This window comes from Lycorma delicatula, chromosome 4 (assembly GCF_047948215.1).
Source record: "Lycorma delicatula isolate Av1 chromosome 4, ASM4794821v1, whole genome shotgun sequence".
Taxonomy (NCBI): domain Eukaryota; kingdom Metazoa; phylum Arthropoda; class Insecta; order Hemiptera; family Fulgoridae; genus Lycorma; species Lycorma delicatula.
Window position 1 is genome coordinate 18,985,145 of NC_134458.1, and position 14,989 is coordinate 19,000,133.

The following is a 14,989-nucleotide window of genomic DNA, read 5'->3' on the forward strand; positions in this document are numbered from 1 at the left end:
CTAACAAAATACAATATAGAAGCTAACTATACGTTTGAAAAATTAAAACAATCTTGTCATTAAAATTTACAAATTTTTCAAAAATAGTGGGTGATAGAAAGATTCTGTTTTCATATTCGTTTTCAGCATCTAAAAACAGATTAAAATCATGTGTTGCATGCTAGGAAACAAAAATTATGTTCAGTGTAATAAACTTTAAACAAGTGGTAATATAAAAAAAAAATCAGTGAATTTTAAAATTAAAAACAATGGTGATTACTTGTTAGTTTGGAAGCTTTCAGTATATTGGTATGGTATTTTGAATGAGCAAAGTCATAAGCAACTAACCAGAAATTAAGATTAAGGTTAGGCACCAATCTAATTTATACACACGGGATTTAGCACTTTAATGACAAGCAGATCTGATGCAGACACTTGTGATTTTAATTGATATAAGCCTGGTAGGGTCAGACACAAGGTATGATGCTATGTAGTGTTTTTTATTTTACAGTTCAGTCTACAGATATCAAATATGAAAAAAACATAAAATAAAAAGGACACTTTCCCAATTCATACATTATAGAATATGATAAGTTTCGTTAAATCCCATTAAAATAAACCAGAGGGGATTTCGTTAAATCCCCCCTCTGGTTTATAATCATAAGATGAACTTTCGTTTATTACTACATTCTATGAAATGTATCTAATTTGATTCTCATTTGTATAAGTCATTTTTATGGCTTTTTATTCTGTAAATTCTTAATTAAATTAATAACAGAATAATTAACATATTTAACTTACAGGTAACTGGTCACCAAGCACTTCTTTATCTTGGAAATCAAAAAACCTCATCAATAAACCAACAATATATACAGACCTTCTAAATATTGGGCGCAATATTGCTTCCTTGTCATTTTCCCGATATAATTTATATTTCATCACATTTGCTGTAAACATAAATGGTGTATTAATATAAAGTGAAAAAATCAAGTTCAATTAATTGAATTAAGATAGCATTAAAGAAATTACTTGGTTAAGTGATAATATGTCTAAAACAAATATCAAGTACATCTGAGAATTAATAAAAACTTGTGAAGGTACCAGAACTAACTCTTACAAAACTATTTCCACTAAGTACTATACATAATATACAATTTTTAGGTTGAAAACTAATAAAAATCATCTTTGTGGCAATGCAATAAAGAATATATAGTCACAGCATATGGTTTTCTCTAATAAAAATTGTTATCTACAAATACATTGATTTATTTGTAGGATTTTTAGGTTAAACAAATTGACTAAAGATACATAGACCAAAGCTAAATATATTAGGAAGCTAGTAATACTACTCTTACATTAGTAAGAATAACGGGTGTGGCTAATTCTTCCTTAGTAAATGTTTGTGTAACATTGTGAAAAATACTGTAATGCTTGCTTCCTAGCAGTGGTGGAAGAAAGCACAACTTGGTTCTCACTGAAACTCAAACATGCCAATTACCAGTAACACGAATTGCGTAATTACATTTGATATAAACATAAAAACAAAGGAATATTTTATCTATTTACAATTATCGGTATGGTGAAGCATACACTCTTAAAAAAAAGTGTACGGACTCGACAAGGGTAAAGGGAAAAGTTCCAAGCTTAGATAAGAAAACAACATTTTTCTGGGTATATTTTGATTTATTTTTCAACAGTCACCACTAAGGTCTTGGTCCACTCGGTCCAGTGTTCCACAGAGTGCTTATGCCAGTTTGGTATGTCGATTTATCAAGATCCTTAAAATAACCATCTAAGGCGGCAATAATATCCTTATTGGTCGAAAATCACTTTTCTCCAAGCCATTTTTTTTTTAGGTTAGGAAACAAGTGATAGTCACTGGGAGCCAGATTAGGTGAATATGAAGGGTGTTGGAGCAATTCAAACTGTAATTCTTGATTTTTGTCATTGCAATGACTGAAGTGTGAGCTGGAGCATTGTCTGAATAGAAAAGAACTTTTTTCTCCATATGCGGTTGTTTTTACTTAACTTCATCGCTGAGATGCTGCAATAAGGTTACATAATATTCGTCATTTATTGTTTCACCATCTTTAAGATAATCAATGAAAATTATTCCACATGGATCCCAAAAAAACAGTTGCCATAAATTTTGTCATGCAAAAAATTGTTTTTTCTTTTATTGAGCAGGTTGACCTTTTTCAACCCATTGTTTTGACTGCTATTTTGTCTCAGAAGTGTAGTGATGAACACAAATCTCATCAACCTTCACAAAATGATGTAAAAATTCTTCTGGACTGAGCCAAAAGAAATCAAGACAAATTGCTTAAAATGTTTTCTCGGCACTGTTTTTGGTTGTGTGTGAGCAAATATGGCAACCATCTGGCGCACAGCTTTTCATGCAAAATATTGCGCTCGCATACTGTTGACAAGATGCTGCTAATGTTTACTGTCACTTGTTGATCAACCAAAACGATTTTATGCACTTTTTTAATAATTTCTGGCGTAGTAATTTCAGAAGGGTGTCCACTGCATGGTTCAACACTAGTCTGAGTTCGACCCGTTTCAAACTCTGCAACCCACTGTTTAACTATTGAATTGTATATAACTATCGTAAAATTTGGAAAGTAATTAGTGAATAGCTCAAGGAACAAAAGTTATATAGTGCTGATGTGTGCTTTTACCCTGGGGTTGGAAATTATTACATTCAAAATAACCACAGAAATTGATGGAGGAATAAATTCTAAGCAAATGTTCTATAAAATATTTTTGTAGAGTCAATACTTTTTGAGTTATTCGTGATTGAAAATGTTGATTTTTCACGAATAACTCAAAAATGTTACGCTTTATTAAGAAAATTATTATTAACAAAAATAAAGCTTATAAAATAACGAAGAGATTGGTTTTTTTATTTCTGTAGATACAATACATACCGTGTTATGCCTCGTTGAAAGTAACGTTTTGTTCACAGAAAACTGAAGTCGAACCTTTCAACATTAATTAACGGAAAATTTTTTGAGGAAAACTTATATGACATTTTTCAAAGTACTTGAAAAGACCTTTAAAATTAGCTTTGGTAAAAGTCATTAGTATGAAAACTAATGGAGTTATGATGAAAATAAAATGATTGTCACGCTTTTTCAAAGAAAAAATCAGCAATGAAACAAATGACTTTTCCACAAGAGTTAGAATTGGATATAATCCTTTTACAATTACTTTATTTAAGTACTAACAATATGTTCTAGAAGTTTGACTGGTTTGGAACGCCTAGATTTGAAAAAAGTCTATTCAAATTGAAAAATGTTTTGGATTTCTTAAAATATATTTTTTTTCACAATAATTCAAAACTAAAGAAAATATGTAAAAACAGAGTTATACTAGAGTATAAACATTTTGGTTTTTTTATTTCTGTAGAATAAAAACGGATTGAGATATCATTGTTAGAAGTTTGTATTTGAGTGCGAGGATCACCTTCCCCAAGCCCTTTAAACTCAAAAATTTCAAAAACGGAGGGCACAAGGAATCTGAACTTTACAAGCCTTGTAGCCCTTGAAATTCCCTGTAAAATGTTTTTTTTTTTTGAGTGATTGGAGAGCTTAAAAATTAAGCAAGTTCTCGTTGAAAAACCAACTGCATTTTTTCAGTGAAATTTTCAAAGGATGTAAATTTTTATATTCTTGACAGTTTCGGAGCATTTATGAATACAAGTGCATACATATAACTGTATCTATATATGTATAAATATACCCTCATATCTGTCTGTGTGTGTGTGTATGTATGTGTATATATAAATATAGATGAAAGTATAGGTAGGAGAAGAAAAGTAACTGAGCACACTGTAGGTGAACACCTGCTAATGGATGACAGAACTTTGCGTGCATAGATGTATATAAGTAAACTGTACATGTATATAAGTGAATGTAAATATCTTTTATGTAGTGCAGTCAGTACATTTCCAAAAACGAAAAAATAAATACGTGGTACCCTTTGTTAATATTACCTTACAATAATTATTGAATTAAAGTTATTATTTTTTTGATTAATAAAAATGTAAGTACATCAAATTCATGTTTCATCATTACACTCATCATTTAATACACGAGCAGAAATTTAATTTTAAATTAAAAATATTAATTATTTTAAACAAATTCATTAATTTTAATGCTGAACAGATTTTAAAAGAACTTTTTATTTGGTTGACTTTAAAAATGTCTTATGTGGTACTTCATTATTAAATATACAGTATAAAATAAAGTTTATTACAAATTCTGCAATGCATTTTTTAAGGTTATATGCACATATTTTTTTTGGGTAACTCTTATATATGTTTCATATTTTCAGAATTCACCAATACACACTATTTTTGAATCGTTGGATATTTAACAGAATGCATTAATTATTAATAACAATGCTGCTTGTTTATATTGAGATAATTTTTATAAAAAATAATAAATACTCTGTTTTGAAATTATATACATTGTCATGTATACTGAAAATATTTTAAATAGTTAAAAGTTTATAATTCATTATAAATGCACCATTAAAACATTTTAAGCTGTTAAAAACTAATTTTTTTAAAAATTTCATCATAACGGGTGGTTTCTAAGAGTTGAAATGTAGTAAAAAATCATAAATTATATTTCACAACATAAAAGAATGTTTATTGTATATATTTAAACATGATTTCAACCTATGAAAAGTTTAAATCTATAGTTTTTGAATTTTTTTAACAAAAGGTAGTTTTCACCCCCCAAAAAACAAAAAGCAAACATCAGGAACATAAAACTTTTGAAGCAGAGGGTTAGATAAACTTCATTACAAATTTTCATGAAAGTCGATGTTGTTCAAAAGAATTCTGAGGTAATACTCTATTTTTACTGTCAAACACTGGACTATTAAGCCTTTCAGAAAAAAAAAAATTTAATCAATGTGTGAATTTCCAGTTTTTCCATTTTCCAAAGCACACCTTAATTCTCTACTTTGACAGACTGTACGTACTATATTAATAATGCAGCAACTTGAAACGCTTAAAGTAAACTATTGAAGAATGGAATCATGCCAACGATGTTGAGAAATTAAGCATGCTGTCATCTCTGTGTGAGCCAGAAGTTTTCATCCCACCCTTGTATTATCATTTTTTTTAAATGTTTAAATTCTTTTTTATTTTACAATATATTTAATACATCATGTAGACTAAAATATCATTCAACATAAAAAAAATTAAAATTCTACATTATTAATATAAAAAAGTTATTTAATTTTAAAAAGGTATTTGTAATGTACAGTATGTCCCTCCCTGCATTTAAAGTGTTGCTACTGTTTTGAAAGTTGCATCTCATTTAGTTCGATATTAAGAAATAATTTCAACAAACACATCACGCAATAAACTGAAAAGCAAAGATAATTTATTAATTAACATACAAAGTCAAAATGAAAAAAGTGACAATTTTTATTGAAATTATTTAAAGTTATTCATTAAAATGGCTAGTGTCAGAGTGATGTAGATATTTAGTGTTTGCCTTCCAGTGTGCCAAGTATTTTGAGATTAGGCTGGACCTGTTATAATTTAACTTTAATGACTGTCAATGACGTCTAATGGCTGATAAATAAAGCTTTACAAGATTTCTGGAGAATTTCCAAACAACTTAATCAAACTGATTATATGGGACACTTTTTTTCAGAACAATAAATAAATATATAATTATGCTTTAATAGAAACTATTATTCAATATTAATAATTAAATTTTTATTTTTTATTTTCCTGATTGAGCTCAAAATCTAAACAAATTTTTTGAATTTCATTTGTCCAGGTATCAAACAACACTAATTCTGATTTCTTAAAATGGTTTTTGTTAGTAACAGGATTTGTAATAAATATGGTAAAACAAATCAGAAAAGTGTGTGTGCATATATATATATATATATATATATATATATAAATATACCTAATAATATATATCATCTTTCCACATGATCAAGTTTGTGACTGGGACACAATTCATACATATCTATTGTTTCATTATTATATATCATAAAATATGAAAAAAATTCCTGAACACAATTAAAATATTATTTTAAAAATAAAGTTTTATAACCACATGTTAATCTCTGGGTGATGAAAACTAGTTAGAATTTAAAATAGCAGAAATTTACTTGTCATTCAGTCTGTCATTCACTATGTTCGGTAGTACTGAAATGAAATGATACCCAGTTTAAGTGAAACACAAAAACAAACTGTTCACTTACACTCATAAATAAAAAAAAAATCTGTAATTCAATTTAGAAATTACTTATCTCTATTTTAAAATACTTTTATTCCAATATACTGTTCTTTAAGTTATGTTTCATAAGTATGAAAGGTAATTTGTTTACCATGACTGTGTTTAATCTTACGATATAAAAGTAAAAATTATAAATTGTATCAGTTCAAATATCATTCAAGATAAAATATTCATAATAGTAAATATAAGAATTTATTGCATATAAAACAGATTAAAATGTAAAGATAAAATTATCCTATACTTTTGCTACTTTCAATATTAAGAAATTAAAAAAAAGAAGACAATTATAAAATTCAATTGAACATCCTTATATCAAGTATATAACAACATACGTTTGAATAAAAGGCGTGAGTAATGATACAGTAAATAAAAATATACAATGTTCAAACAATGAGTGGCAACCTAGTTGCTACTCATAGCCAACTGTAACTGGAGTGAGAACATTTAAATACCTGTGGTGCTGAAAACTTTAAAAGTTCTTTCTCATTAATCTGGACAAACCCTATCAATTTTGTATTACTGGCTCTCTAATGCAGTAAAGACTTAATCACATGGTGCAAAGAAAGAACGTGCCAATAATGTTACAATCATGGGGTACCTGAAAGGAGCCTCCACGTAGATTGCAATTATACATGCAAACAAACAGCAATCGGGTGTACCCTGGGCAATGTCAAGTGATAACTCTTGACTGCAGATCCTTTCACCACCGAGCATAGAGACAATGCAACCCAGTCCAATAAAAAGGCACTTTTCAGTGCCATTTTTGATGACCATCTCAGTTAATATTGAGGGAATTACAAAAGACAAGGAAGAGCTTCTTGCTCTTCTATGTAAAAATACTAATTGTGACATATTATGCGTACAAGAAACGCACAGGGACCTGACGAGAAATAGACCACAAATTCATGGAATGACACAGGCAGTTGAAGTGCCAAGTTCGAAGTACGGCAGTGCTATTTTTACCAGAGAAGACTTGACTCTAAAGTCAACCTCTTTTACCAACGATAACAATATTGAAATATTCACAATTGAACTAACAAACTGCACTGTAACATCCATTTACAAGCCACCAAGAAAGCCTTTCAGTTTTCTCCCACCTAAGAATTTTTTTTCATGGAGAATTCAGCTGATATTAGGGGATTTTAACAGCCATAGTTTATCATAGGGATATATGGAAACAGACCTGAACGGACAATTAGTTGAGGAGTGGGCAGAGGAGAATCAGTTGAGTCTCGTCCACGATCCGAAACTCCCAAATTCTTTTTATAGTAAAATATGGCGAAGAGGGTATAACCCTGATCTGTGTTTTGCTAGCGCATGTGTTGGGGGAGCTGTGCCAAGGAGGTATATGACCATATCCCGAGATCGCAGCACAGACCTGTTGGAATAAGCGTCTACTCAGACATTAAAACTACTGAAATTCCATTCAAAAGGAGATTTAACTTTAAAAAAAGCAGACTGGGAGCAATTTTCCTCTGAATTGGATATGACTGTTACTGATCTTGAGCCGACACCTCAAAATTATGAAACCTTTGTTAACATCCTAGGGGAAATTTCCCATAAGCATATTCCAAGAGGATGTAGAAAGAACTACATACCTGGTTTATCAGACAGCCAGCATGTACTGACCAGATACAAGCAGCTTTTTGACCAGGACTCTTTCAGCGAGGAAACAATCGCATGTGGAGAAACCTTGATCCAGTTGATGGGTAAAGAGAGATAAAGAAAGTGGATAGAGACCCTGGAAAGGATGGATATGACACATAGTAGTAAAGTGGCTTGGAATTTGATAAAGAAGCTCAATGGGGATAGGAAAGTTTTAACTCAATCTAGCCAGATAACCTCCAACCAAATACCACATCAACTTCTTCTGAATGGGAAGATTCAACATGCAAATTTTAAGCGGCAAAAGAGTACCATAATACCAGCAACTAGTAGCATGTTCAACACTCCTTTCAGAATGCAAGAACTGGAGAAATGTGTGAGTGGATTGAAGATTGGGAAGGCTGCAGGAGAGGATGATATTTGTACAGAGCAAATAAAACATTTCGGAGACATAACCAGGAGCTGGGTCCTTAAACTGTTTAACAACTGTGCTATTAAATACACTATTCCGAAACTATGGAGGAAATCCAAGGTGGTCGCACTTCTCAAGCCGGGCAAAGTTCCTGAAGAACCCAGCAGTTACAGACCTATATCACTTCTCAGTCACATGTACAAGCTTTATGAGAGAATGATTTTGGAACGCATTCAACCAGTTATTGAACAAATACTTATTCCTCAACAAGCTGGGTTTAGACCGGGCAAAACTGTACAGGTCAAGTTTTAAAGCTGACAGAGCAAATTGAACAGGGCTTTCAGGAGAAACTCATCACAGGCATTGCATATGTCGACTTATTGGCGGCTTACGATACAGTAAACCACAGACTGCTTCTACAAAAAAATACTTATCAACAGGGATTCAACAACTAGCTAAAATAGTAGAATCGTTACTACAGAACAGGCGTTTTTATGTTAGCTCTGAAGGAAAGAAAAGTCACTGAATAAACCAGAGGAATGGACTGTCCCAGGGCGGTGTGCTATCACCCTTACTTTTTAACCTGTATACCAATGATCAACCTATCTTCCCCGAGGCTGAGCATTTCCTGTATGCGGACGACCTTGCCTTGGCTGTTCAAGACCGAACTTTTCCAGAAGTTGAGAAGAGACTTACCGCAGCCCTAAATGGTTTAACTGAGTATTATAAAACAAACTCCTTAAAACCAAATCCAGCAAAAACAATTGTATGCGCCTACCATCTGAAAACCAGGAAAGCAAAAAGACGATTGAATGTTACATGGAACGATCAGCAGCTCGAACACTCAGAAGCGCCAAAGTACCTTGGAGTTATATTAGACAGATCACTTACGTATAGGGCTCACTGTCAAAGTACAATGTTGAAAGTAAATAAGGAACAATCTCCTGAGGAAACTCCAAAGTGGTAAATGGGGTGCTAAACCAACCGTCCTGTCGACGACAGCTAGAGCTTTGTGCTATTCAACAGGTGAATATGCATGTCCTGTGTGGAACAGATCAACACACACCAAAAAGGTTGATATAGCGCTGAACGAGACCTGTCGTTTAATAACGGGATGTATGAAACCCACTCCTATTGAAAAGTTGCACCAAGCGGCGGGCATGGAGGAACCTGGAATACGTAGAGCTGAAGCCGAGTACATTGAACGGTTCAGACAATCTTTCGATACACGACATACAATGTACCAGATGGAGCGACCACCCCCTTTGAGACTGAAATCGAGAAAGGGATTTTTGAACTCTACATCTATTGAACCCCGTCCATGGTTCCATGGGAAATGTGGATGACTTTAAACCGGCTTCGAACTGGGGTTGCACCAACCACGTTAACCGTGCTAGATGGCATCAAATAGAGCCTAACGACCTGAACTGCGAGTGCGGTGAGATTCAGGACTCTGAACATCTCCTAAAGTGCACCCTCTGCCCAACCAAATGCTTCTGGTGTTTCGGTGGCACAATACTGGTCGCAAAGGTTTTAATGTCTCCTCACTCGGACACAAAAAAGTAAAGTTACAATTATAGCATTCTGTGCTTAAACAAACTCATGGGCATAACAAGCTAAGTTCCCAAATCCCAGACCATCATAAACTTTCTGAATCACTAGAATGAGTGGAAATACACAACATATAATTAATACTTTTATAAAAAAATGTTGCTGTGCTTTGAAAGTAAGTAATAATCTGCTGTAAAATGGGACAGTGACTTAATATGCTTACTAGATCCCAAGCTGAGACAATTGTGAAGAGGAATTTTTGTTTTTAGTTTAAATATTCTCATAGATTGACACCCGCCCCACTGTTCCTCTAAGTAATATCTTTTTTTAACTGTTATAATTTTTATACACGAGGCACTATCATATTATCTATATCCATACATAAACTCAATATAATATATAAAATTGACTGCTTACGTGATAGCTTCCCAGTTTCTAAATAAGTTCGATAATTCAGAAGAAAACCTGAAAAACAAAAATCAATAATTATTTGTGTACTAACTATAACCACTTAATTAAATGAAATTAATACACTTCAGTGTTAACTTATGTATTAACAGTGTTAAAATATGTATGAAAATACGATGGAGGTTAAAGGACATTTGAATGGAAAGCTAATAAATAGAAGGAATACGATATTTATTGATGTAACAAAAAGCAGATGATAATAATGTTAGGAAAAAAGGTGAGGAGCTTAGAAAATTTAATATTTTAAGAAAGAACTGATTACAATTATTTAGTTGCTGCACAGGAAGAGTGAAAACTGTGCACAAAAAATAATCAAAAGATATTTTAATAAAGTCTTGACGTTAAATTGGCATGAGAGGGAAAAGTTTATTCTTTACTCATTGGTGTGATGATCAAAGTTTACAAATATGTTAAAAGAGGAATTGTAATCAAAGAGAAATGAAAGCTTTTGACTATTTGTTAATGACATTATATTACATAAAAGAAAGAAGGACCAGCTTATGAGTGGGATAAGCCAAAAAGAAGATTGGGGAAAAACAATGTAAAAATCAAACACAAACTTCTGGGGATGGGCGAGATTATTCAAATACTTTCGGTATTAAAATATCAGGACTGAAGTTACAAGCTACATCTAGCAGGAGGATTTCAGTGAGTTAATAGGATTTTAAATACTTTTAAAAGTTCTGCTGTTCTTTTATTGGGATAAATTAACAAAACCCATGTGGTAGGTTAACATTTTTTATGGAATGTGATTTTTTTATATCTTAAAATGTTATTTAAATTATCACAATGTAAGAAATTATTATTTAATGTATAGCTAGACACTTTGACCATATAAATATATTTACTGGAATAGATATTTCAAAGTTCAATAAATTTCTGTCTTAAATGGGTGGCTTTATTGATTTTAATTAATAATTTTCAATAATATTCATAGTAATGAATAACTCATAAAAATTTCAATATTCTCTCTTAAACTTAATTTTCCCAACAAAATTTCAAAAACTATGACAGTAGAATTAATTATGCAGTGAAAATATTATATTCAAAACTGAGGGTAAATAAAAGTGTTTTACCATTTAGAAATGGTAAAAAATGACTAAAGAGTAGGTAAGTAGTTGAAGATATAGTTAAGAGGAGATACGGTTTAGGTATGATTTTCGATGACAAAATGTACAAGGACACTGAATACTGAAGATGGAGGTTGATGATCTGTACTCCAATCCAGAATTAACTGGATGAGAAACACAAAAGAACATATTAAAAAATTAAGTAATAACTGTACAAGAAATAATATAAGTCATTCTGAAATAAATTTCAAGAAAAAGTTTAAAATTGCAAGTAAGATCCCACACCAGTAATTAGGCATTTCTTAATTAAAATTACACAATTTCTCAATATATAAATTTAAGTTAAGAATATACAGTTTTTTTTAAGACTACATAGTTATAGTCCATAACAAACTTTTTTTTTAAGTAAACTAAACTAGTAAACTGGATGAAGTAACAGATATAAATCATTTAACATTTTACATTATTGAAATAAAGAGTTGATCTAAATACATTTAAATAATTCAAATATAACAACTGCATTACTAGTCCATCTGACTCCATTCAAGAAGTTAATTAATCATGCAGTACTTAATAAATTATATACAATTTCTAGTTTTCTCTACTAAATTTTTTAATCTTGAAACATTTTATTTCATTAAAGAAACATTACCAAACATCAAGAAAATAAATAATATCCTTATATGTACATATGAAAAAAAATTAAGATAGATTACCGTGATATTTTTTAAGACAGTCTCTTATAAGCTTGAAGTTTCTAGTGACATTATTGACAACAGATCCTAAACATGAAACACAACTGAGTATAACAGGTATATCCTGTAATACTATTAATTTTACAGAATCCTCTTCTAAACGAGCTAAGAATGTATCACTTGGATGCTCTATCAAAGGGACCACCAGCTCTAATATTCTTGCGACATAACTTATTATTTGATAATCTCCTTGTGTCTAAAAAAAAAAAAAAAAAAAAAAAATTAATTTGAGAAAAAAAAAACAGAATAAACTTCACTGTTAACAAATACCAATATTAGAACAAAATTACAGTAACCTGAATCCAAGATTAAGACAGGGAATTTCAGAATCATTCTGATTAGCACAATCTTTATTGAATCTGTAAAAATAATTTCCTAAAATCATCTATCTTTAATACCAATTTTCAACCTTTTATTGTCCTAACTACCAAAAATTTGAACCTATTCTTATGGAGTTTATTTCAAGCATTTACAATATTAAACTTCTTGCCTGCACTCTATCTCAACCCACACACACAAAAGAAAAAAAAATACAATAAATCATTAACAACTCTTACAAAAAAATGGTATAACAGATAACCTGTAAGGTAAAATAGGTAAGTTAAAACCTGCAGGTAACAGATAAACCTAAGATTCAAACATGCTAATCAACAGAAAATTATGGGTTACTTAAATGCATATAAAACAAGGAAGAAAATCTACAGAAAAAGTTAATTACATATTGGTAATTTGTTAAATTTATTTTATTATTAATTATACCAATGTTCCCTAAAACATAAATATTACATAACATTTCTCTGCATGAATCCAGTCATTGTTAGAGAGTCACACATCCCAAATGTTTGCAGTTGTAATTTTCATCTAAAATAATATAAAAATGTTAAGGGAATGCACACTAAAGTTATATAATATAAGTGAATGAAAATAAGTGTATTATAACCTGGCACTTCAGACTCAAATAAGGCTGAAGAGTTATTGCGTGATCAACCAACAGTTGAGGACGTATTTTGGCAAACAAAAATAAAGTGACCATGCACGCAACAAGACGCTGAGATGAACCGCTGCCCCTACCGTCTAACCTAATAACATTTTCTATCAAGCAGTCAACTATCTGTTTGCAAGCTGTCAGAAGAGCTTTAGGTGGTTCTGAAAGTACCAATCTAGAATCTTCTTTATCTTCTTTCGGCTTGAATAACTGGAACAGAGAAAAATATCATTATATGTAGAACATAAAAAGTAACATAAACAGATCAGCATAAAAGAAATTTCAGTAAAAGTAATTAATAATAAACAGTTCAAAAGGAACGGTAAAAAAACATGTTGCAAGTGCCAATTTTTTTTTTTTAATTTACTTTTTGCAAAATCTTCCATGATAGAATTGAATTATCATTTACCTAATGTAAAACTGACTCCCATAAAACTTCAAATGATACTTAACAAGATTTACAATAAACAGAATTGTATAATATACAATTCATAAGTCTGGATGCACATATAAAAAATTGAATTATTAATGAATTTATCAATAACATCCCTGATTTATCAATGAACAGTTGATGATGTGGGATCCGATGAAAAGTCTCTAGAAATCTGGCAAGAAAAACCTTCCTGAAAAGTAACCTCAAAAACAATATATCAGATGCATCTTGCATAGTTGCCACGCAGTAGGCTTGTAGCATACCATATAATTTTATGTATGATGGGACAATATCAGATGCAAGCACAAATTTTCTGAACTATAAAGCAATTTTTTTTCACAGAAAGTGAATAAATAAATATAACACCAGATTATCTGAACGAGAAAACACAAAAAAAACATTTCTGTACAGGAAGGTTTTAATTATACATAGTAGGTAGCTGTCAAATGTTATATAACCTTTAAAATTGACAGAAGACATGTTAACAATAAACATCTTACAATAACAAAATTAAGTACTGTGTGACAGGGTTACCTTCTCTGAAAAGGACTAGTCAATAAAGTTATATAAAATAATGAAGAAAACAAATCATAAAACTATTACACAAAAATATAAAAATTTTTCAAAGAATAATAAAAACAATTCAAAGAATTGTACTCATACTAACACTTAGCAAAAGTTGCTCAAACCACTCTAATCCAGGCATATCTCTTGAAGCGGCAACAACATCAGTTATATTCATCACCTTTCTAATCAGAACTTCAGTATCAACAGATGGTTTCTCTCTTACTGGTGTAAACCACATATTTTGGAATACTTCCATAACCAGCTTACGGATACCGTCTTCATCATTAACTCTTCTGATCATTTTCACACATATTTCAGGAATTTTTGGAAAGTCTGGGCATTCTATACAGATATCCTTTAAAATTTTTATCACTCTTTTTCTTACACTCACACCAGTGTCCTGAAACAGAAATGAAAATGTATTGTTACACAATATACTTCATAAAAATAAAAATAAAATTACTGTGAACTGAAGTTAATGCAAAGGAATTTCAGGACTAAATCTTATACTTTCACTGGGGATGCAATACACAATTTCTGTAATAGCGAGGATATACATGCCACAGATATTTTTTTTATAATTAAAAAAGAATACAATGACTTTAAACATTAATAATAATAATCAAGAAAAAGTAAATGTTCTTTTATCATAAAAAGCAATGCTTTAAACCCTTAAAAGTCTTATAAATTTTCATGAAAAAGTGAAACAAAGGGTGAAGTATAGAATATTAGAAGTTTAAAAGATCTGGAAAAGAACAATTTTAAGAGAAAACATTAATGAAATTATTAGTTTAAACAAATATTATCAAACAGTAATAGTTTTTAATAAAAATCAGATTTTTTGAAACTAAAACTTAAGGATATACAAATACTAATTAATAACAAC

General features: G+C 30.7%; 1 protein-coding gene across 4 annotated transcripts in view; it reads right to left on the bottom strand.

Annotated features, from left to right (window-relative positions):
• Nipped-B (Nipped-B cohesin loading factor) overlaps nucleotides 1-14,989 on the bottom strand; it is a 127,423-nt gene that overhangs the window by 23,429 nt on the left and 89,005 nt on the right. For all 4 annotated transcript variants that reach the window (XM_075362437.1, XM_075362439.1, XM_075362440.1 and 1 more), the window contains exons 18-22: nucleotides 14,204-14,503; nucleotides 13,059-13,313; nucleotides 12,080-12,314; nucleotides 10,243-10,290; nucleotides 781-926 (exon numbers count right to left, since the gene is read on the bottom strand). In XM_075362437.1, coding sequence (XP_075218552.1) covers nucleotides 781-926; nucleotides 10,243-10,290; nucleotides 12,080-12,314; nucleotides 13,059-13,313; nucleotides 14,204-14,503 — 984 coding nt within the window. The remainder of the gene's footprint in view (nucleotides 1-780; nucleotides 927-10,242; nucleotides 10,291-12,079; nucleotides 12,315-13,058; nucleotides 13,314-14,203; nucleotides 14,504-14,989) is intronic.